Source organism: Artibeus jamaicensis, unplaced genomic scaffold, assembly GCF_021234435.1.
Source record: "Artibeus jamaicensis isolate MK-2021 breed Jamaican fruit bat unplaced genomic scaffold, CSHL_Jam_final contig_1803, whole genome shotgun sequence".
In the NCBI taxonomy this organism is placed as follows: domain Eukaryota; kingdom Metazoa; phylum Chordata; class Mammalia; order Chiroptera; family Phyllostomidae; genus Artibeus; species Artibeus jamaicensis.
In genome coordinates this window covers 2692652-2718020 of record NW_026521356.1, presented here as the reverse complement: position 1 = coordinate 2718020, position 25369 = coordinate 2692652, and the positions used below count along the sequence as shown (strand labels likewise).

At 38.3% G+C, this 25369-nt stretch overlaps 1 protein-coding gene across 1 annotated transcript in view; it reads left to right on the top strand.

Annotated features, from left to right (window-relative positions):
* DNAH8 (dynein axonemal heavy chain 8) overlaps positions 1-25369 on the top strand; it is a 313373-nt gene that overhangs the window by 235415 nt on the left and 52589 nt on the right. The window contains exons 79-82 of the mRNA XM_053671408.1: positions 7881-8083; positions 17295-17368; positions 19640-19792; positions 20112-20267. Coding sequence (XP_053527383.1) covers positions 7881-8083; positions 17295-17368; positions 19640-19792; positions 20112-20267 — 586 coding nt within the window. The remainder of the gene's footprint in view (positions 1-7880; positions 8084-17294; positions 17369-19639; positions 19793-20111; positions 20268-25369) is intronic.

The window sequence follows — 25369 nt, the reverse complement described above, 5'->3', positions numbered from 1 at the left end:
TCACAGGATTTTATGCATTCTTTCTTAGGCCTGATTGACCCTGGAAACTGCCCATTGTAGCACAGGACCACACCTGCCTCCAGCATTATTTCAGGCTTAAAATCAAGTGGGAGATACAGGCAGCCAAGAGATTAGGAGACTTTACAGATAGAATGAGGACTCATGCTATGACACAGCCAAGGGGTGAAGGTCCATCATCCCTTTTCTGTAGTTCTCTAAGTCCTTTCCTGATGGCCCCTTTGCAACCATGCCTATCTTAGGTTGTCCTTCCCTTAAGGAATCTTACCCATCATTGGCTAACCAGTCACCTGCCCAGGGCCAAGCAGGGTGAAGTAAAGGGGGAGAGGCTGTATCCCTGCTGGGAGGATAAGCTTTTTCTCTTTAGTGGCTTATGGTCCCAAGGTCTTTTTATTTGGCCTTAGTCATGAGGGCTTATAGCTTCTGAACCAGACAGGGCAGTTCCCAACATGGTTTCATATAAATTTTTGAATTGTTTGTTCTAGTTCTGTGAAATACGTCATTGGAATTTTGATAGGAATTGCGTTGAATCTATAGATTGCTTTGGGTAGTATGAACATTTTGATGATGTTAATTCCTCCTATCCATGAACATGGTATGTGCTTCCACTTATTTGTATCTTCTTCAGTTTTTTTCTTCAGTGTCTTATAATTTTCTGAGTACAGGTCTCTTATATCCTTGGTTAGGTTTATTCCTAAGTAGTTCATTCTTTTTGTAGCAGTTGTGAATGGGATTGTTTTCCTAATTTCCTTTTCTGTCACTTTATTATTGGCATATAAAATACAACTGATTTCTGTATCCTGCTACTTTGCTGAATTCATTTATCAGTTCCAGTAGTTTCTTGGTGGAATCCTTGGGGTTCTCTATGTACAGTACCATGTCATCTGCAAACAGTGACAGTTTGACTTCTTCCTTTCCAACTTGGATGCCTATTATTTCTTCTCCTGGTCTGCTTACTGTGGCTAGGACTTTCAGTACTACATTGAGTAAGGGAGGTAAAAGTGGACATCCCTGTCTTGTTCCTGATCTTAAGGGGAACGCTTGTAGTTTTTTTTGCCCATTGATATGATGCTGGCAGTGGGTTTGGCATATGGCCTTTATTATGTTTATGTATGATCCTTCTATTCCCATTCTGTTGAGATTTTTTAATCACAAATGGGGACTGGATTTTATCAAATGCTTTTTCTGCATCTATTGATAGGATCATGTGTTTTTTATCTATTTTGTTTATGTGGTGAATCACATTTATTGATTTGCGAATGTTGTACCAACCTTGCTTTCCCAGAATAAATCCCACTTGATCATAATGTATGTTCTTTTTGATGCATTGCTGTATTTGGGTTGTTAACATTTTGTTGAAGATTTTAGTGTCTGTATTCATCAGTGATATTGGCCCATAATTTTCTTTCTTTAGTGTTTTTATCTGCTTTTGGTATTGTGGTAATATTAGCCTTGTAAAATTAGTTTGGGAGCCTTCCATCCTCTTGAATTTTATGAAATAGTTTGAGAAGGAGAAGTATTAGTTCTTCTTGGAATGTTTGGTAAGATGAAGCCATCTATCTGGTCCAGGGCTTTTGTTTGTTGGGAGTTTTTTGATTCCTGCTTCAATTTCACTAGGTGTAATCTGTCTATTCAGATTCTCTGATTCTTCCTGATTTATTTTTGGAAGATTGTATGTTTCTAGGAATTTGTCCATTTCTTCCACATTGTCCAGTTTCTTGGCATATAATTGTTCATAATATTTTCTTACAATCCTTTGTATTTCTTTGGTGTCAGTTATTATTTCTCCTCTTTCATTTCTGATTTTATTTGGGTCCTTTCTCTTTTTTCTTGATGAGTCTTGTTAAAGGTTTGTCAATCTTGTTTATCTTTTCAGAGAACCAGCTCTTGGATTCATTGTTCTTTTGTATCATTTTTTTAACTCTGTTTTGTTTATTTCCACCCTGATCTTTATCATTTCCTTCCTTCTACTCAGTTTGGGTTTTGTCTGTTCCTGTTCAAGTTCTTTTAAGATGACATTAGATTGTTTATTTGAACGTTTTCTTGTTTTTTGAGATAGACCTGTAATGCTATGCATTTCCCTCTTAGGCTTGCTTTCCCAGTGTCCCACAGGTTTTGGATTGTTGTGGTCTCATTTTAATTTATTTCAAAGTATTTTTTTTCCTTGCTTGATCTCCCTGTTGGCACATTTAGTGTTTAATAACATGTAATTTAGCTTCCATGTTTTTGTGTGTTTTTCAATGTTCTTGTGGTTGATTTCTAGTTTCATAGCATTGTAGTCAGAGAAGATACTTAATAATGATTTCAATCTTAAATTCACTGAGACTTGTTTTGTGTCCTAACATGTGGTCTATCCTAGAAAATGTTCCATGTGCACTTGAAAAGTATATATATTCTGCTGCTTTGGGGTGAAATGCTCTGAAGATATCAATTAAATCCATTTGATCTACTGCCTAATTTAAGGCAGCTGTCTCCTTGCTGATTTTCTGTCTGGAAGATCTATCCATTGAAGCCAACGGGGTGTTAAAATCTCCAACTCTGACAGTATTTCTATTGATCTTTCCCTTTATGACTGTCAAAATTTGCTTCACAAACTTAGGTGCTCCTATGTTGGGTGCATAAATGTTTATTATTATTAATCCTCTTCTTGGATTGCCCCCATTACCATTATGTATTATCCTTCTTTATCTTGTACTACAGCCTTTATTTTATTTTTAAATATATTTTATTGATTATGCTATTATAGTTACCCCATTTTTTCTCCCCTTTATTCCCTTTCACCCTGAACTCCCCCCAGCAGCTTCCCTCCCACCCTAGTTCACGTCCATGGGTTGTACATATAAGTTCTTTGATTTCTCCATTTCCTGTACTGTTCTTAACCTCCCCCTGTCTATTTTCTACCTACCAATTATGCTTCTTATTCCCTGTACCTTTTCCCTATTGTCCCCACTGACCCTTCCCACTGATAACTGTCCATATGATCTCCCTTTCTTTGATTCTGTTTCTGTTCTAGTTATTTGCTTAGTTTGTCTTTGTTTTTAGGTTCAGTTGTTGATTGTTGTGAGTTTGTTGTCATTTTACTATTCATATTTTTGATCACCATCTTTTTCTTAGTTAAGCTCCTTTAACATTTCATATAATAAGGGCTTTGTGATGATGAACTCCTTTATCATTACCTTATCTGGGAAGCACTTTATCTGCCCTTCTATTCTAAATGATAGCTTTGCTAGATAGACTAATCTTGGATATAGGTCCTTACTTTTCATGGCTTTGAATACTTCTTTCCAGCCCCTTCTTGCATGTAAGGTTTCTTTTGAGAAATCACCTGGTAGTCTTATGGAAACTCCTCTGTAGGTAACTGTCTCCTTATCTCTTGCTGCTTCTAGGATTCTCTCCTTCATTTTAATCTTGGCTAATGTAATTATGCTGTGCCTTGGTGTGTGCTTCTTTGGGTCCAACTTCTTTGGGACTCTGAGCTTCTTGGACTTTCTGGAAGTCTATTTCCTTTGCCAGATTGGGAAAGTTCTCCTTCATTATGTTTTCAAATAGTTTTTCAATTTCTTGCTCTTCCTCTTCTCCTTCTGGCGCCCCTATGATTCAGATGTTGGAACGTTTCAAGTTGTTCCAGAGGTTCCCAAGCCTCTCCTCATTTATTTTTGAATTCTTGTTTCTTCATTCTGTTCCAGTTGAATGTTTATATCTTCCTTCTCCAAATTGTTGAGTTGGGTCCTAGTTTCTTTCCCTTCACTGTTGATTCCCTGTATATATTTTTTTATTTCACTTTGCAAAGTCTTCACTTTTTTCTTCATTTTGCAAACATATTCAGCCCAGTTGTTCTGTTGTAAAGGGTGGATACTTAGGTATTTGCCAAGGTTGGGGCAACCCATTTTGTTCTAGGTGGGGGAGGGGTCAGAGAGGGAACAATGCAGCTTGTTAGGCTCTTGGCTGGCTTTCAGTTACTTCCCCCGCTACTCACAAGCAAATTGGGCCCTTCTGGTGATGATTACCAGGTGAGTGGGTTTGTGTACATTCTAGGACCCTGTGTGTCTCTCCATGGAACTCTCCTGTGAGGCTGGGAGTTTCTTCTGCCATTGCAACCTCTACAGGTTTTACAGCCATAGTTTTGAGGCTTTATTTCGCCACGTTGGAACCCTGGTTTGCTCAATCTGTCTCGCTCCCCAGTTGTTCTTCTTGGTATATCCACACGCAAATGTGGGACCACCTGGTCCACCACTCACTGCCTTGCCCACCTTAGTCTGCCAGCTGCTGCCTTTTCTGTCTGGTCCTCCAGCCACTGCCTTGCCGCGTGTCCTCTCCATCCTGGCTGCCTGTCTCCGCCCCTCTTACCAGTCTGAATGAATGTTTTTTCTTTAGCTCCTTGGTTGTTGGACTTAAATACAGTTTGACTTTCTGGCAGTTCTGGTTATTTGTTGTTTTGAAATTTTTTGTTCTCCTTTTGGTTGTGTGAGGAGGCAAAGTATATCTACCTATGCCTCCATCTTGGCTGGAAGTCCTCTTTTAAAGTTCATTTTGTTGGATATAAGTACTGCTACCCCTGCTTTTTTTGGTTTTCCATTTGCATGAAATATCTGTTTCCATCCATTTACTTTAGTCTGTGTGTATCTTTTGATATGAGACGAGTCTCTTGGAGGCAGCACAAATATGGGGCTTGTTTTCTTATCTGTCCAGCTACCCTGTGTCTTTTGGTTGCAGCATTTAAACCATTCACATTTAAGGTTATTAATGCTAGATATGTATTTGGTGCCATTTTATTGTTAGGCTATTTTCCTCTTTTGTTTCTTTTAATCTTTTTCTCCTTCTCCAGCTTCTCCCTCTTCCTCTCCTCCTTCTCCTTATCCTTCTTTCTTCTTAGCTCTTTAACGTTTGTTGCATTACTGGTTTGGTGTTAACAAACTTCTTTAGCATTTTCTTGTCTGGAAGCTCCTCATTTCTCCTTTCATTTTAAATGATAGCTTTGCTGGGTGAAGTAGCCTTGGTTGTAGGTCCTTGCTTTTCATCACTTTGAATATTTCACACCCCGTCCCTTATGGCCTGAAATGTTTCTGTTGAGAAATCAGATGACAGTGTAATTGGTGCTCCCTCGTATGTAACTATCTGCTTTTATCTTATGGCTTTTAGGATTCTCTCCTTGTCTTTAAGCTTTGTCATTTTAATTATGTGTTCTGCTGTAGGCCTCTTTGGGTCCAAATTTTTTGGGACTCTCTAAGCTTCCTAGACTTTTTCCTTCACCAAATTAGGGAAATTTTCAGTCATTATTTCTTCAAATGTGTTATCAATCTCTCTCTTGCTCTCTTCTCCTTCTGGTATTCTCATGATGTGGATGTTGTTACACTTCATGTTGTCCCAAATGTGTCTTAAGCTCTCCTCATTTAAAAAAAATTTTTTTCTTTTTGTTGTTCTGCTTGGGTGTTTTCTTATTTTTACCATGCCTTCCAAATCACTGATTTTATCTACTGTTTCATCTAAGCTACTGTTTATTTTTCCCAGTGTATTATTTATTTTGGATACTACATTTTTTATTTCTGACTGGTCCTTTTTATGGTTTCTGTGTCTTTCATCATGTTGCTGATTATCTCTATAATCATTACTCTAAACTCTTTACCTGATAAATTGCTTACCTCCATTTCATCTAGTTCTTCTTCTGGAGAATTCTCTCTTTTTTTCATTTGGGGTCTATTTCTCTGTCTTCCCATTTTGGCAGCTTTATATTTTCTGCCTTAGTTGTTAAGCTAATCAGTGGTATAGCCTCAAGCCATAATCAGTAGCTTAAGCAACCACAGGATGGTGCAGAGTAACACCTGCAGGTAGGGCTATTGCTTCCCCTTAAGCTGTGCCCCTTAGGTAGAAGTGCTCTGTGTGAGAAAGATGGCTTCTGCAGTATAGAGAATGACTTAGCACAGGGATCCTGGTGGCTCTTCCTTTAGTTTTCTCCCCAGAGCCAACAATCCCTGACTCTCCTCAAGTGTTTCTAATCCACTGCCCTCTCCCTGCTGGATCCTAAGGTAAGTGGCTACAAAATTTTGTGGGTTGGCCCTGTAAGAGGCTCTCTGTGTCTCCAGCCCTCTCTCCCTGGCAGACAGAAACCCTGCTGCTTTTTAGGGCTGGATGTTATCTGGTTTTCTTTCCAGCTCTGATGCCAAAGCCTGGGGAGCTCAGCTTAGGGTTTAGACTCCACCCTTTCTCAGGAGGAACCCCCTGGTTTCTGAAATATCCCTCCAGAACTTCAGCTGCCACTTGTTGGAGCCCAGCCAGCTCTCTTGCACCTCCTCCGCATTCCCTACCAGTCTCCTTTTGGTGAAGTGTTTTTTTCTGTCTTTCTGTGGTCATGAGGCTTCTTTCCAGCTAGTGTTCAGTTGGTTATTCAGGATGATTTCTCTATAGTTTAGTTTTAATTCCAGATTGGTCCTGGGAGGAGGTTAGTGTAGCTTCCACTTACTTCTCTACCATATTGGATCTCCCCCACATTTTCTCAATATCCAGTAGCTCAAAGAAGGCTTCTAGATTAGATCTGTGTGTGTGTGTGTGTGTGTGTGTGTGTGTGTGTGTGAGAGAGAGAGAGAGAGAGAGATCAGATTGGTGATTGAGGCAAGAGGGTGGAGTTGGGTGCAGATGAGATCACCAGATGATTAAGAAAAAGATGTTGGATAATTTTAGAGTAGTTTTTGTCTTTCCCAGTGTTATATGCTTACCTTAGCTTGTATTTTGTACAAAAGGTGGTTTCCTCATGTTGTCACTCTTCAGGAGTGATCCCGTCAGCAATGGTGACGTCGTGGTCTACAGAGTCTGAAAGAGCTATTTTTTTTTATTGGAATAGATGTGTCTATCTTTTATCCATCATTTTAAACTGAATCTTTGTTAAATGAGCAGCGTAACCTGTAGAATTTGTCTGCAATTTTAAATATCAAATAACAAATGACATTATTTAATGTGTCATATTTTCAACCTACAACAGTGTAGGCAACATGGATGGTATTAAGTAAATGCTTGCTGATCAACATACTTATGATACTTTTGACACATTAATTCTCCTGTGGAAGACTGCAGAGCTTCCTGGGGTGCGGTAGGTCGGCCCAGGAAGCTCCTCCATTGGCACGAAGCTGGCAGAGGATACCTCCCCTTGCTTCACTGCTGAGTGGGACCTGATGTGTAGTAGGTGCTTGGTAAAAATCTGTCAAAGAATAGATGTGCTCCTGTGTAGTAGTTTTAATGAGGAAGTGCTTACTTGAAGCTAACAGTCTCAGTTACCAGGGATAGATAATTTTGATGCAGTTTTAAAAAATAACCAATCAAAGTCTCAGAGTAGTTGCTGTTTCTTCTGGAAATGAGACACTTGTCACAGACACAGATAAAACAGTATGGTGATTACAAGAGGGGAAAGGGAGTGGGGGAGGTCGCAGAGGCTAAACAGGATACATTGTGATGGAAGAAGCCTTGATTTGGGGCAATGAACACACAATGCGATATACAGATGATGTGTTATATAATTGTATACCTGGGAACTATGTAACTTTACTAACCAATGTCACCCTAATAAATTCAATTAAAAAATGAGAACGAGACACTTGGATTAGCTGACTTCTAAGTCCCCTTCCAGACTGATGACAGACTGTGTTGTTACTGTTTCTGCTCTACTTGCCAACGCCTAGCACCAAAACCACATGATTAAATTTGCACTCATCCAGGGATAGAAAACCTTGCCATCCCTCTTACACAGTACTGCATACTGGAGAATTAGCTTTTTGTCCTTTGCTAATTAAATACGTTCTTTATGTGCTTAGAATTAGATAGAATATAAAATGAACAGATTAAATTTCTTTCCTCTAACTCATATTCATTTCTAGATCTTGGTGCCCAGACCGTACTGTTTTTCAAGCAAGAAAGTATATTGCAGATTCTTTGGAGGAGAAGTACACAGAACCAGTTATCTTAAATCTGGAAAAAACTTGGGAAGAAAGTGATACGCGAACACCTCTGATATGTTTTCTGTCCATGGGATCCGATCCCACAATTCAAATTGATGCATTGGCCAAGAAACTGAAGCTGGGTATGGTCAGCACTGTATGAAATTTAGCAAAATCTCCACATTTTTTCTCAACTTTTAACTTTTATAACTTTATAACTGATTGGAAATATATCCATAAAAATGAGTTAGAAAAAATATTAAACTCCTTCTTCTTTCCTCCCTTTTCAGATCTAGAGTGAGGTTGGGAAATAGATATCTTTGTGCAGAGAGGAACATCTGCACAAACTTTTTAAAGTTATAAGCAGATGACCATACTACATGAATAATAGGTTAGCAAACACAAAGCAAATTTTATTGTCATGTCTATATAAAATTACAACAAAGTCTATTTTGTTACAAATGTTAAAAGCTATAACCATCGTAATGCATAGTAATGGAGGATTCACTTTTCATGTCTTCATTCAATAACGTTTAGTTCAGGCATGGTGATAGTTTTGAGGAGTCCAGAGATGAGTGAAACACAGCTGGGGAAGGCAGACATGTAAATGCTTCATTGAAAACCATGTAACGGCTGCTGTAACAGAGTTACACAGACATGTCCAATTACAGGATCCAGAACTACTCAGACTGCATGGGTAGCAGTCACACTGTGTGATATGGAGATCACACTGATGATATTTTGAGAAGGATCTAAGAAAAATAAAATTTCATTAGTCAGGGATGGTGGGAAATGGAAGGGAAGTTATTCTGGTGGGGGAGACAGAGCGAGGAGTTATAAACACCTAAGTTGTGAGAGCAGAACTGAGTCAGCAGAACCAAAGGACAGGGACCTGCATGATGCAGAGCCCATCTTGACAGGATTGAGCCACCATCTTCTTGTAGGAAGGCGGTTGACCTGCTCTTCTTCCTTTGAAAACTTGGGTCTTGTTGGAACGTCCATTTGGGATCTTCCAGGTTCAGATCTCTACAAGTATAACTTGCCAGGTTGATTCATTCATATCTTTATAAAGATCATAAAGTAATTAATTATGAATCACCAACCCTACTCTATGAAATAAAACTTACATTGAGTTTCTTATATAGTTAATATAAGCATGATACAAAATCAATTCAAGTGTTCACCATATGTCCCTCTGCACTAAGAAGTTACTGTAAATCATTAGCTTATGGTAGCATGATCTATGTTTGCTCCCACTTTTCTTATCTTGACTTAGCTCTGCTCATTGTCACCACATCATTCTATGTTTTATATGGGCTCATGTTTAAATTTTTTTTTTGGCAATTGCTCATGGTTAAGTCTCATTAACCACCTTCAAAATGGGCTGTTTTGCTCTGGTATGTACTTTAGCTTGCCAGTCATCTGTGCTGGTCTAAGGGTGGTGCCTCTCTCACAGCTGTAGCTTGCAAATCTTTCTCAGATCCAGTCTTCTATGGGTCTTTGTCCAGCTGCTTCTGTGCTTCATTTTGCTCTGCATATAGATTTCTTTATTTCTACCTTGACACAACCCATCTCCATGTGACAGAATCCATGGCCTCTGGTGGCTTGTGGGCTGACATGTTCAGTAAGTTCAGCACTCCCAGGGAAATCCCCTTTACTCTCTTAATCCCAAGTCCAAATAGCCAGGGAAGAAATTCATTGGTTTTGCTTTGGTCTTGTGCTCCTTTTTGGGCCAGTCAGTGAACTGTTGCTGTGGCAATAGGTTCATAGCAGGAATCACATAGATGGAGCTAGAGTAGTAGTGAGCATTTCTTAGAAAGGCATATTTTTCCTAGAAGAAGAACACGTTCAACTACTTACCATTTCAAATATTAATAATGCTGCTGTCTTGGACAAGCGTTTAAAATAGAATTAAATTTAAGATCTTCTTTGGGAGAAATTTTAACGATGAAATTAAATAAATATATGAAAGGCCAGAATTGTATCACCTTTAGTGTTATTACATGTTATCATACTGCTTTGCTTGGCAGTTTGGTGATTTCCATTTCCATTGCTCCTAATTTGTTTTTCCAACAATCATTCAAGCTTCTGTTGGATACGTTGTTAGGAGACTAAAACAAAGTAGATTTGATTTTGATACTGAAGGACTCAGTGAAGTTATAAAGAACTATTCCCTAAATCATTTTTAGGAATGTTAGAAAGTCACATGCTATCACTGCTTTGGGTTAAAAATTCCCCAAATAGCTGTGAAAATGAAACAATTATGTAGACAGAATGCCATATTAATCTAGTTTCAACTAGAAATATTTTATTTGGATAATTGGATAACAGATAATCATAGAATGCTCAAGGTAAATCGGACTCTGGCAATCTTGAAATCCAGCTATATACCTTATTTTACAGCTGGGGAAACTAAGGTCTCAATGTGAGGCCAGAGAGCTAGCTGGTGACAGATCGGATTCAGGACTCGCTGGGAAGCTTCACTTTAGTGCTCTCTTCCTTTATTCCTTCTCTCTGCCTTTGCTGGACAAATTAACCAGTTACCTGACAGCATCTTGAAGGACTGAACCAATCAAATAAGTTTTTGTAGGAAAAGAAGAGAAGGAAACCTCACAATGGATACTGTCTGGTGCCTTTCAAGCTCTGCAGTGAGAGATTTGGAGCAGATAAGTTCTGCACAAAAGCACTGGGTGCCTGCGCAAGGGTAGAAAACCCATGGATTTAGCATGAGGACTCTACCAGGATCCTAGGTGGGGGAGGGCGGGGTAGCAGGGGAAGGGCAGGTTTAAAAACAGAATCCAAACACAAATAAAAGAGAACAAATGAAACACAGACTCACAAATATACAAAAGAATGAATGAGAATGATGTACATAGATAAAAATTTAAATAACAAGAGAATGATATATAATTATGATAAAAACTTTAATATCATTAAAATTAACTAATTTGTAAAAAATACAAATTTACAAAATTATCTCAGGAAAGGTAGAAAAATCTGAATAGGCTAATTATGAAAATGAGGGAAAATTAGAAGTTTTGAAATTATTACTTCAGCAAAGGCTCTGAGTTTGGATGATATATTTTTTTTGGATGATATTTTTTTGATGTCTTTCAACACTTTCACATGCTGTATTCCATTCTAGAACATGGTAAAATAAGATACATTTTCCTTTTTATTTTAAGGGAATAGCATTATTCTGATATCAAAAACAGACCAAGCTAGTAACTGCATAAAAGAAAGAAAAATACAGAATCAAATTATAGATACAAATATAAGGATCTTAGCTAAAATGCAAACAAGAAGAATTCAGTGTAACAGTCCAAAAAAAATAATAATGTATCCTGACCAAGTAGAAATGCATAGTTGAAATAAGAAAGGTATGATAATAAAAAATCTTACCACAACAATAAGTAAAAGCCTGTCCCTTAAGCCATCATATTATTACCTTGATAGATGCTAAAAAAGCATTGTATAAAAAGTTAATTTTTTATCTGGCTGTTAAAAAGCGTAAATAAAAAATATCTAGTTAACGTGGTGATGAATATGAACTTCAGGCATCACCATCATACTCAGTGATGACCGACTAGAGACATGCACACTGGCGTTGGGAAGAAGATAGAGATGTCTGCTACCACCACTAGTAGTTAGCATTGTTGTGGAAGATGTAGCTAATGTATTGTAAGAATAATAAGTAAAAGATGTAACTATGGGAAAGTAGGGGCAAACATCCTCCTTATTCTCAGATAGTGTAATCATCTAACTAAAAAAATGAATCAACTGAAAAACTAATAGACTCAACAGGATAGTTCAGGAAGGTGGCTGGTCACAAAATAAATACGTTAAAAAATCAATGAAGCATTGTATAAAATGAAATGTAAAAATCCCATTCAGTATAGCAATAAAAGTAAAACTGAGCAACAATTTTTAAAATAGCCATTAGAAGAAAACTATAAAACTTTCTTATAGACATAAAAGTAGGATAAAATAATGGAGAGTTAAACCACATTCTCAGGCTAAAGATTCAATATTATAAAGATGTCAATAGTCTCTAAATTAATCTATAAATTGAATGCAAGTCTAATTGAAATTCCAACAGTATTTTCTTCTAATGGGATAAGAGAGGGATCTTAGATCGTCTAGAACAATAAAAGGACAAGAATAGCCCAGAGAGCTTGAAAGGGAAAAAGAATAATGGGGAGTGAACACTACCAGGTTCTTAAAACTATCAAATTGAGATAATTTAATCAGTATGAGCATGGCTCAGAGTAGATAAACAAATCAACACAGTAAAATAAAAGGCCCCAAATTAGATTCTAGTATATATATTAGGTTAGTCTATGATAAGATTCACATTTCAAATCAGTGGAGGGTAAATGAATTAAATAAACAATGTTGAAGTTGTGGAAAAAGTAAGAGTTTTACTTCACATTAAACTCCAAAGTAAAATTCTACACTGATTAAGGTTTATATGGCTTAAATTAAGCTATAGAAAATAAAAGAATATATTGAATACTTCTATTTGTATTGCAGTGTCTGAGATTTCCTTAATCATAATACCAGAGTCCAAAATGAGAGGGACAAGATAGATAATTTGGATAAAGTTTTAAGACTACTTTCTGAATGTCAGAAGCACTGTAAGTTAAAGCACAACTGAGGAGAAGAGTTGGTTAGGAATCACAGCGTTCCGCTGCGGCCAGGACACCAGCAGTCCTCCTTTGTATACATCACGAAACCTCGTTAAAGTGGTTTGTGTGCTTTGTTCCAAGTACCCTACCTGGAAGGGAATGTAATATGTAAGAATTTCTCCTAAGAAAAAAACTGAAAAACTATTAGACTTAACAGGAATAAGAAATAAGTTGAAATAATACTGAGAGATACACATCAAGATATATAAGCAAAGATGTTTAATTTAATCTAATGCTATTTTTAATGTTAAAAATTGGAAATGTCTCAAATGTACAAAAGGGTCATGGCTGAATGAGCAGCATTAAGGAATACTGTATCACCATAAAAACTGCTTTCCAATAGCATTTAATGGCAGTAAAATGCTCACAATATGCTGGCAGTGAGAAGTAGAGGCATCTGGTATTTTATGTCTGTATGTAATGTGTGATATGTATATATTTAATACACACATACATAGATCAGCATACAGTTTCTTATTCAAAAGCCAGATACGTTTCAGAAATGAAATTTTTCCAGCTTTTAGTATTCCACACATTCTATAATACACTGCAGAGAAGAGTATTAATATTCATAAAGATAGTGATAAATCAAAGACTATAAATAGCCTCATGTCCATTCAGGTCAGTGTTTGCCACTAAAATAATTTTATGGCAAAATTTTCAGTTTTCAGAGTGCTTTGAATTTTGAAATGAGGGTAAGGGATTGTGAATTGTGCATATTAAAAAAGAATAGAATGAAGGTCTCTAGGGAGGGATATTGGTGATTTTAATTTTTTTCTTTATACTCTACTATATTTTCCAAAGCTCTCACTATGACTATATATTGCTTAATTAGAAATTAAGTGTTTTTTTTTTAAGAAAGGAAAAGTAAAAGAGACACAAGCCTAATTTTGGAATGAAAGAGAAAGGCAGGGGAAATATTACTAAAGTCTCTCAAATACAAGCAACCAAAAAATAAAAAATGCAACCCAACCCCAGATCGAGAGAGTAATTACGCTGCGTTCCCTGCTTGGTTGTCTCTGAGAATCCCCTCGTGGTGTCAGTTTGCTGATCTCAGAGAAGACACTTTGGCTTGTCGATTCTCTGTGGTTTTTGCAGTGAGTGCAGGGGTTGAGGGGTCACTGTTAATGAGTTTGAGGTTTTTTTGGGGCTGAGGAAAATGTTCTGAGATTAGATAATAGCAATTACTCTACAACATTATGAATATACTAAAAACATAATTCAACTTGCATACTTTAATGTGATATATGAATTATATATCAAATTTTTTTAAATATTATTTATTTATTTTTAGAGAGAGGGGAAAAGAGAGTGAGAGAGAAGGAGAGAAACATCAGTGTGTGTTTGCCTCTCATACAACCTCCACTGGGGACCTGGCCCGAAACCCAGGCATGTGCCCTGACTTGGAATCGAACCAGTGACCCTTTGATTCACAGGCCAGCACTCAGTCCACTGAGCCACACTAGCCAGGGCTATATATCAATTTTAAAAGTTTAAGAAAATAACTTTTGAGCGTCTACTGAGGGCCATACACTGTCTAGGTGCTGATCTAAGTCCTTTCTCTCTTGGATCTGACGTTCTAGTGTGGGGGCAAAGCAGACAAAAGTTGATAAGCAAGTATATACTGTGCTAAGTATATACCATGCTAAGAAAACTATATAACATGCGAAGAAAGGTGGGGAAAGGGCAGAGCGATGGGGCGGGGGGTGATGTTTTAGGTGGGATGGTGAGGGAAGGCCTGGTTGAGGGGGTGAGGAAGACCCGACATGTGAAGCAAGTGAGTCAATGCCTCTGACAAAGAAACACATTTCAGGCGGAGGGAACAGAAGAGGCCAGTGCAGCAGGAGAAAAATGAATGAATGAGGGGAAGAGTGGTGAGGTAAGAAAAGGTGTGTGTGTGTGTGTGTGTGTGTGTGTGTGTGTGTGTGTGTGTGTAGTGTGTGTAGTGTGGCTGCAGTGGGGGTCGATTGTGTAGGGCCTTAGAGGCTGTAGGTAAGAACTTTGGATTGGGTTTTAGATTTTGCTTTGAATGAAATGGGAATCCATTAGAGGGTTCTGAGCAGAGGATAGACATAATCTGATTTAGAGCTTGTCAGTATCCTTCTGTAGGCAGTGGGAAAAAAAGCTGTTAGGGGATAACAGTGGGAGTGAGGCCCCCAGTTAGGTGGCTATTGCAAAAATCCAGGCAAAAGGTGACAGTCATTTGAACCAGGGGAACAAAAGTAGAGATGTGGAAAAGCGGTCAGATTCTGTCTCTTAAGTCTTTTCTCGACGACCCCAAACCTGGAGATCAATAGAAGAAAATCAGGTCACTTGAAAAAACACGAGTTCTTTTCAGAAGGTGTATTATTTCCGAGTTGAAGGAGAGGAGATAGATCTTGGCTCACATTCACGTGTTTATACGTTTTGTCCGTATCAGCCTAACCCTGTTGACCCACAGGGCACTTGTGTGTCTCCAGTGTGAGAAGTGTTCAGTATTTCTTGGTACCATCCAGAGGCTCCTCCCACCCAGGGCCCACCTCCCATTTCTTCTTCTTTTTTTTTTCTTTTTTAAAATGTACTTTACTGATTATGCTATTGCAGTTATCCCAATTTTCCCCTTTTGCCCCTTCCACCAGTTACCCCCTCAACCCCCCCCCACAATACCCCCTCAGTTCATGTCCATGGGTCATGTGTGTAAGTTCTTTGGCTACTCCACTTCCTATACTGTTCTTAATATCCACATATCTATTCTATACCTATGGAGTTTTACTTTTTAATACCTGTACCTTTTCTCCCATTCTCTCCCTTCACCTTCCCAGCTGATAATCCTTCAAATGATCACCATACCTATGATTCTGTTTCTGTTCTGTTTGTTTGCTTAGTTTATTTTTCCTTTTTCAGATTCAGTTGTTAATAGTTGTGAATTTATTGGCATTTTAATGTTCATAGTTTTGATCTTTTTCTTACATAAGTCCCTTTAACATATCATCTAATAATGGCTTGGTAAAGCGCTTCTCAGATAAGGTCAGGTTCAAAGAGTTCACCATCACCAAGCCCTTATTATATGAAATGTTAAAAGGACTTATCTAAGAAAAAGACGATAAAAATATGAACAGTAAAATGACAGCACACTCACAGTTATTAACAACCACACCTAAAACAAAAGCAAACTAAGTGGACAGCTAGATCAGGAGTAGAGCCACAAAAATGGAGATCATATGAAGAGTCAGCAACAGGGGAATGGGAGGAGGAAAAGGGGGGAGAAGGTACAGAGAATAAGTAGCATAGATGGTGGGGAGGAAATAGACAGGGGGAGGGCAAGAGTAGTGTGGGAAATGTAGAAGCTAAAAAACTTATGACATGTGGACATGAACTAAAGGAGGGGAGTGTGGGGGGAGGGGGTATGTAGGGTACAGGGGAATGAAGGGGGTGAATGGGACAACTGTAATGGTATAATCAATAAAATACATTTCTTCTCCTTTTATAGGCTGTATGGATTCTTCTCAGATGCCCGTGGAAACAGTGCCTGGTTCCACTTGAGCAGGAGAGATCATGGGCCTTGTGGGGGGTGTCCAGCTTTGTTTAGTAGCCTTGGCCCATGGCAATTCCTGATTCTCCAAGCAGTGCTCTCTCAGGCACCCATTGCAAAGTTTCCCCCTGGGGCCCTGGATCCCTCATGTTGCACCTACAAACCCTAATGGATTCTCTGGCCATTAACCACACAGTGTCATTTAAATGGTGTATTCTGAAAACTTCTTCTCTGGTTCCCTCCCTATCCCTTGAGTTTTTCCAGTCCCTTGTAGCCTCACTGCCCAACCACAGCAGCCTGTTTTTCTGAGTCAGACTCACCCAGCCGAGTAGGGCAGACCATATGCTGCTTCACAACCTCTCCACTGGCCTCCTTTCCCCAGGCCGAGATCATGCCTCCCAAACTCAAGAAAATCTGGGTCCACAAAGGCGTGCTTAAAAGTTAATTTCCAGTTTGAGTTTCACAAGCATGATTCATAGATTTCTTCAATTTAGTGAATTCAAATGGCAGGACATGAATGTGGTTCTCTGCCTGGGACATCAAATGTACTTATGAACCTAAGTGGTGTATTCTCCCCTGAATTATAATCACACATCCGAATGACCTCCACTTTCTCTTCCCTCTCACTTCCGAGGTGGAGATTTAACCTGAATGTGGCCCACGTTGGGCTGAGCCGCCTCAAGTTCCATCTCAGAAAATGGACAAACATGCAAACAAAAACAAAACAGACAGAAACACTGCAAGCATGACATCCTAAAAGAATAAAAATTCAATTAAAGCTTTCCTGACGCATCTGTAAAATAATACCACGGAGGTTTCTCATCAAAACATACAACAAAATGTAAAAATCCTCCTTCCCTTTGAATATTTATAATATCATAGCTGCCTCTACCACCATCAGTCTTCCTTCTCATTATCCCCAAAGACCCCACAACTTGTGCCTTTTGTCTGGTTTTCCTTGCTCTTCCCTCTCCTGGTGGTTCCTCCAGTTACTGCTCCACTGATTTCTCTCATCAACACTACCCAAGGCCAGACCTGTTTGAGTAATAACAGCTCCTTCCTAGGGAGGCTATGACCATTCAGAAATTAATGTTTTGTCCCAGTCCTGTTATAAAATTTATGTTTTAACATAATGAACCTTCTCCTGTATCACAGAGTGCAGAACCATCTCCATGGGGCAAGGACAAGAAGTACATGCTCGAAAGCTGATTCAGATGTCAATGCAGCAGGTATGAAGCAAGAAACAAACACTTCGAGTGCAGCATCTTCGCTCTTGCCCCTCTAGCCATCAGGCCTGTCTAGGGCTGCCGCAGTGACAAGGCAGCACCCTGCCTGTGGTGCTCAGTGATTCTTCCTACTTTTCTTTATGTGTATATAGTCAACCTTTGATTATCTGTGAATTTAAAACCTCAGGCTAGTTGGCTTCAGACATCCCCACAAAAAGCTTGTTTCATTTTCTATTTTATATGCTCCGTTTTATTTTCATTATTTAAAAAGATTTTTTATCTAGTTAGTTTTAGAGAGGGGAAGGGAAGGAGAAATACAGGGAGAGAAACATCAACATGAGAAAGGAAGGAACATCCATCAGTTACTGCTCATACACACCTCACCTGGGGACCAAACCTGCAGCCCAGGCCTCTGCTCTGACTGGGAATCGAATCAGCCACCTTTCACTTGGCAGGACAGTGCCCAGCCAACTAAACCACACTGGTCAGGGCATGTTTTTACTAATTTTTTGGACAGTTATGTCATACACATGCTCCAGTTCCCAAGGATGTAGCTACTAGCAGTCTTAGAATTTCATGATCAGTATTAATAGATAATGCTAAGGAGTGACACATTGAAACAGTTAAACTTCAATTTTTGGTTAAAATTATACTTTCATTTCTCATTAATGGATAGTTTGGGCCAAATAAGACATATTTGAGGATGGCATATTTAAATATTGTTAATGGTTTTTATTGGAAATTGCATACCGGATAGACTGTTGAAAAACGCTTTCTGTCACACCTAATAAATGCACAGGACATTAGTTTTCTAGTAATGCTTGGTAGATAGCAATTTCAGCTGTAGTTAAGAAATTGCACAATTTATGAAAATAAGATAAGATCTTGGTTTGTTTTTAAGCTTTTTATCTCATAATGTTTGTAGCAACTTTGATGCAATTTTTCCCAGGAATTAATGACTACAGAGTGTTAATGGGCTAAAACTCTGCTTGGGTCATCAAAAGTTTTCCCTGGTCATTAATTCTCAGGTGCTCTAAGCCATAATTTTTATCACTTAATCAAATTCAATAATATATTTCATTTATATATATCAAAGCAATTACATATAATTGGTTTTACTCACATTGAATGATTCACTTACTTGAGTGACTTGACAGTTGAACTTCAAGCCCTAAATAATTTCTTTAGTTTTTACAAGTGAGAAACTTTTTAGAAAGTGCATTTACATTTACCACCTTTGAAATACTAGCTGTTACAACTTTTATGTGCTGTTTCTCAAGGTGGGATAAGTACTGATAATAATAGCATTATTGGGGGGAGGAAAGTGACCCACTGTAGCCACATTGCCACTGGGGACGGGACGTAGGGTAAAGCTGACCCTGTGGAATGCAGAGTGGGGAACCAGAAGTTAACTGGGTCTATGAAGGCACAAACTGCCTGTAAAGTCCATCTTCCCCGGACATCTCAGTTGTCTAGACCAACACAAACTCTTTGCTGTTTAAGCCACTCTATATTGCATTTTCTCTTACATTAGAAAGCATAATACACAAACCTTATCATATCTTTATTATGCTTCATATTTTGTAGCTGTATTTAATCTGATCTTGTCATGTAAGGGGGACAAAATGTTGTCTGGGTATTAAACTATTTCCTCACACAGGAGTGCTGGTTATGTGAATTATATTGTTAAAGATAGTTTTTTATCAAGTATTTAGATAGTTATTTAATAAGTTTTGTTAAATACTTAAGTTTTGTTAAATTTTTTGTTATCACTCTTCCCATAAGAGTGGGAATTACAGGAAGAATGATGACAAAAAATTAAATTTAGTATTTATGGTAGCAAATGTCATAAAATTCACTGAATACAACTTTCATGAGAGGATGGCGCCTCTTTGTGACTATAGTTTAGGGGTAAGTCAGTTCTGAGTTACTGTAGGAAGAACAATTTAAGTTACAAATTCCAGAATCCCCATTCCCACCATTAGATGGTGCACACACTGCACTTATGCAAGTTTGACTGTAGTTCAGTTTCTGTTCCCTGCTGGGTGGCAGAATCCAGTCACTCTGAGCCACTTGAGTCCATGTGAACAGCTTTGTCAGTAGCAGGAGAAATTATTGTTTCGACATACAGTAATTTCATTAAAAATATAGACTCAAAAGTTTTCACATGCCTTAAGCAAAGGTTTAAAAACAATGTATTTGTACATTTTGTTCTTATTAAAATCATACCAAAAAAGTTACAAGAAATTAATATGAAATCATTTTGGAATGCAGGGTGGCTGGGTATTACTGCAAAATTGTCACCTTGGCCTGGAATTCATGGAAGAATTGTTAGAGACAATAATTACCACTGAAGCCAATGATGATTCTTTCCGAGTGTGGATAACCACCGAGCCCCACGATCGATTTCCAATTACATTGCTCCAGGTTTGTTATTAGGAGATAAGTGTCTTTTTCTTGAGAATTACACAAATAAAGATAGCATAACTGGCATCATGGAAGGATGCAAACACAACAGGCTTTTTGGTCCAGTGGGGTTGGCACTGCAAAATTGTTTCCTCTAATCACCGAGAACTCTTCTTCTACCCAAGAGTTCTAAAACTTAGGACTAATTTATTGGGTTTCAGCTCTGATCAATGTCACATTTTATGTACCATAAGTTTATTATTGTCTGACATATTGTAATTTCTGTTTATCCTTTACAGTAATTTATATAAATAAAATTACCATTTGCTTTTTATGACAGACTTCTCTCAAATTCACTAATGAGCCACCCCAAGGCATACGTGCAGGTTTGAAAAGAACGTTCGCAGGAATTAATCAAGACCTCCTGGATATCAGTAATTTACCCATGTGGAAGCCAATGCTTTACACAGTGGCATTTCTACACTCCACTGTGCAGGTAATGTCTGCAGCAGTTGCACACTTTGGGGATGCTCATATTGTTGTGTGGCCTTTTAGGAAACCCTTTCATAAGGGTGCTTTCTGCACTGCGTCCCCTCACCCTGCCTTTTTCCCCTTCCTGGCACTTTTTTCCACCTGCTAAAAATATATTTTTATTATGTACTCATCATCTTTTCCCACCCTTCCATTAGAGTATAAACTGCTTGAGGGCAAAGACTTCGTCCTTTTGTAACTGCTGAATCTTCCTATCATAGCAGCAGCTGGGGCATTGCCAGAGCTCCATAAATATTTGTGGGATGAACAAATGGATTATCTAGGTAGGAGTTTGGTTTCCGAAGTGCCAATGGTGGCCAGGAATCTAATGTGCACCATCTCATGTAATACTAAGAACCACATTTCAAGGTAGGATTATCACTATTTTAAAAATGAAGTAATTGAAATTCAAAGAGGTTAAGTTCACTTTGTAGTCAGTAGACCTAGGAGTCAAGCCCTACACTGGCTACCTCAGATGCAGGTTTTGACCCTACTCCCCACTAGTGAGAGTGGTGGTGATGTTGGGTGGAGGAGTCACATTGGTTATCTGTCGTTTCCAGGTTGCTTGCTATTTACTTTTACCTTATACTTAAGTTTGATAATTTTATGACTACCCAGCAACTTGTCTGTGGAATTTTTTTACTCTGTCATTTCAGTTAGTGTATTCTTTATTTCTGACTGGTTTTTTTCTTTATGCTATTGAGGGTTTCACTAAGTTCATTGAGTATCCTTATAACCAGTGTTTTGAATTTTGCATCTAGTAGATTCAACAGTAGAGAGGATGAAGCTGAGAATCGAATCAGCAACCTGCAATATAAGTAACCAAAAAAACAACCATTCAGAACAACAATAAGGAAAAAACAATCCAAAAAATGAGGATAGTGTAAGGAGCCTCTAGAAAAACTTCAAGCATACCAAAATTGGCATCATAGAGATGCCAGAAGAAGATAAGAGATAGCAAAAAATTGAAAACCTATGTGAAACAATAAGGACAGAAAACATCCCTAACCTGGTGAAGGAAATAGACATACAAGTCCAAGAAGCACAGAGAGTCCCAAACAAGATGAACCCAAAGAGGCCCACAATAAGACACATCATAATTAAAATGCCAAAAGTTAAAGACAAAGACAGAATCTTAAAAGTAGAAAGAGAAAAGCAGCTAGATACCTACAAGGGAGCTCCCATAAGACAGCTGATTTCTTAAACTTTGCAGGCTAGAAGAGACTGGCAAGAAATATTCAAAGTGATGAAAAGCAAGAACCTATAGCCAAATTACTCTACCCAGCAAAGCTATCATTTAGAATTGAAGGCCATATAAAGAGCTTCCCAGACAAGAATAATCTAAAGGAGTTCATCACCACCAAAACAGTATTACTGGAAATGTTAGAGTCTTTTTTAAGGAGAAGAAAATAAAAAACATAAACAATAAAATAGCAGTAAATACATATCTGTCAACAATTGAATATACAAAACAAAATGAACAAGCAAGCAGAACAGAAATGGAATCATAGATACAGAATGTGTTGATGCTTGCAAGATGGGAAGGGGGTTGGTGGGATGGGCAAAAAAGGTGAAGGGATTAAGAAGTACAAATTGATTATTATAGAATAATTATGGGGATATAAAGTACGGCATACAAGATATAGTCAATAATAGTCTAATAACTATGTATGGTGTCAGATGGGTGCAAGATTTATCAGGATCAGTTATGAAATTGTGTAATGTCTAAGCACTGGGGTATACACATGATATAATAATGTATGCCAGCTGTAATTGAAAATAAGAAAAAACTATTTAAAAAAGCAATTTGATGATTGTATGGCTATCCAGCAACTTGTCAGTGGGATTTTTTCATTCCATTACTGCTTGGTTCTACGTTAAAATTTTGTGTTTGGTCCTTTATTTAAAAGCTGTATAATGTTCATATTCTTGATTCACTCCTTGATTTCACAGAGAGATGAAGAGGCTTCTTTAACTACTTTCTGCAATTTCCCTTCCCTGAGGCTTAAACCAGAAGCCATGCATCAGCTGCACAGTGTGTGCAGAGCACCCACCTTCCCCTTCCCACCCAGCACACCCTGGGCATACTTATCTTCAGGTTCATTGCCCCTACCATTTTGCAGGGTTCCAACACTGTCCAACAGAGAGGGTTGGTGCTTATCTGTCCCCCAACCCTGAGAAAGTTAAAATCGGGTAAAACTGTGGGTGGTTATTTTCAGTAAGTCCCACTGTGGCCTTTGGATTGTAAATACACTGAAGCCTATTTCATACATCCTTATCTGGGGATTGTTCATTTTGCTAGACCTTATCACACTCTAATACTAATACAAATATTGCTTTAGCTCTGTTTTTAAATTCCCAATTCACAACTAATGTATTTTATGATTTTGGTTTCTACTGGTGATGATTCAACTCTTCCATTGTGTTTATCATGGAGAAGTGACTAGGATATTTTCCATATGGTCAGTGTGGCAACCTGTGTTGTTAGTGGCGTTATCTAAGTGCTAAACAGAGGAACAACAGGACTGTGGTGAAGCCATGGGCTGAAGTGTGCTTGCACTTAACATGACTTGTATTTGGGTTAAACCAGAAAAAATCCCCTTTGCTAAGGCCATGAAGCCAACAGTGGCATGTCTGTGAATGAAAGATTGAATCTCTTAAAATCCAATGATGGTAGTGCTAGGAATAGCACGTCACAAAGTGTCAGGCAGCCTAGGCTTTAGTACTTGCTGCAAATCAATTGCCTATGTGAGTGAAGTCGGTCAAGTCATACCCCTCTCGGAGTCTCTGTTTCCCCTTCTGTGCACTTAGAGGCAGGAGGAGGTGATCTTTTGAGAATTTCCCCATTTCTGTAATTTTGTTATCTAGTTTTACGAGTATACAGGGAGTGTTGATAACTCAAGCATGTTTTCCTCTGTCCCTTTTTTTAATTTCAAAAATGTGTGCTGTGGTACTAACTAAATATTTTCTTTTACTTGGTTAAGATAAAACTAGCTTGATAGAAAAATCCAGAGTTCTTTAGGGCCTTGCAGTCCTGGGCCAGCAGCATCACATCACCTGGGAGCTTGTAAGAGATGAATCTCAGGCCCCACCCCAGACCTGCTGAATCAGAGCCTGCATTGTAATAAAATGCCCAAGTGATTTGGGCGAGCATTACAGCTTGAGATGCAACTGATGTAGGAAAGTGTGTTCTGAATTGGATAGGTTGTGACATATTTTTCTAGTGTTGACATAATAGCTAAATACCTGATTTGTTAATTGATTCCTCTAAATTACCCAGATATCCCTTGCTTGCTTTATGCAAACATGATGGTGTTTATTTCACTTAACATGATACACTCGTTCCATCCATGCTATCAAGAAGGGTAGAAGTTCCTTCTTTCTTTCTGCTGTGTAGTATTCCATTGTGTAAATGTACCACAGTTTTTTGATCCATTCATTTACTGATGGGCACTTAGGTTGCTTCCAGCACTTGGCTATTGTAAATTGTGCTGCTCTAAACATTGGGGTGCACAGGTTCTTTTGAATGGGTGTCTCAGGATCCTTAGGGTATAATCCCAGCAGTGAAATTGCTGGGTCAAAAGGCAGTTCCATTTTTAGTTTTCTAAGAAAATTCCAAACTGTTTTCCACAGTGGCTTCACCAGTCTTCCTTCCCACCAACAGTGTACTAAGATTGATAAGCCAGGCAATGAAAGACAACCATATGATCTCGCCTATAAGTGAAACCTAATCAACAAAACAAACAAGCAAGCAAAATATAAGCAGAGATATTGAAATAAAGAACAAACTGACTGTAACCATAGGGGAAGGGGGAGAGGGACAATGGGGTAAATTAGAGGAAGGGTCATCAAAGAATGTATATAAAGGACACATGGACAAAGCCAAAGGGGGGGTAGGATCAAGGGTGGAGCAGTGGGGAGTGTTGGGAAGGAAATGGAGACAACTGTACTTGAACAACAATTTAAAAAATGTTAAAAATTACAGTATTGCGCTCTTACTGTTTTTTTTTTACTGTTGGATAAGATTTTGAAAGTTGTCTGGTCCAAAGTGTTAAGTTTTTAGCTAAGAAATTGTACAAAAAAAGTTCTTAGTTTAAATGTCCTCAGTATAATTACAATAATATGATACAGATTCTTAAAAAGTTATTTTACACTTTTCTCTGTAGTGTTTCCCAGTGGCTCTTGTAATTTCTGTTCATTATTTTTGTTTATTAAAACTTCCCTTACATTGTCTAGTATGGATTGTACTTTTTCATCTATGTTAGCTCCAGGTATTAAGTAAATAGGGTGTGCTGCTTCAAGGAGATCCTTGTTCTGGAGATGCAAGTGAAGGGATTCTGTGTTAGGCTGTGAGAGGTGGGATTGCTGGGTTGAGGCAGACTCTAACATTATTAAAGCAAAAATAGTTTTGACATCATCAAAATGATGACTCTGTTGAGAAACTCTTCTTTAGTGTTCTAAGAAGGATTCCAAGTTTTCCATAATTCTCTAGTAACTCTGTGTTTTGTGTATTCTTTGGAGTAAAAAGAGGTAACTGTGTTGATTAAATTGAGTAGACTAGTCTTGCATAAGTCATCACTGTCAACTTACTAATGAATAATAACTCCCTCCTGTTGAATCATGATTTGGCCCTTTATCCTGACATTTGAGTCTGTCTGCATTCCATCCTGAACCATCCCATGGGCGAGTAGGTCCAGCTACTCACCAGCGGTCACCTTCTGCTGCAGTACAACGTTTACCTGTGCCCTCCTCTTAGATGTCAGAGCTTTGCCTTCCTGTCTTTGTTTGAGGCCTGAGGCCTTTGCAGAGCCGGGCAGTATTTTCTTCCTTCTTCAGGGGAGATGGGCTTCTGCTTCATTCTTTAATTTTAGTCTTCCCAGAACACTCTGATTGAATGTCTTCCTCAGGCTTATCATCTTATTAAATTTTGACAGTTAATTATACTTACTATTACATTGTCCTTTTCTTATTTTTAAGTCTTATTTTCTCAACTCGGTTAAAACTTCTTGAAAATACATTGATTTTAATATTTTTCTATTGTGTCATGTAGGACTCATTCCATAGCTT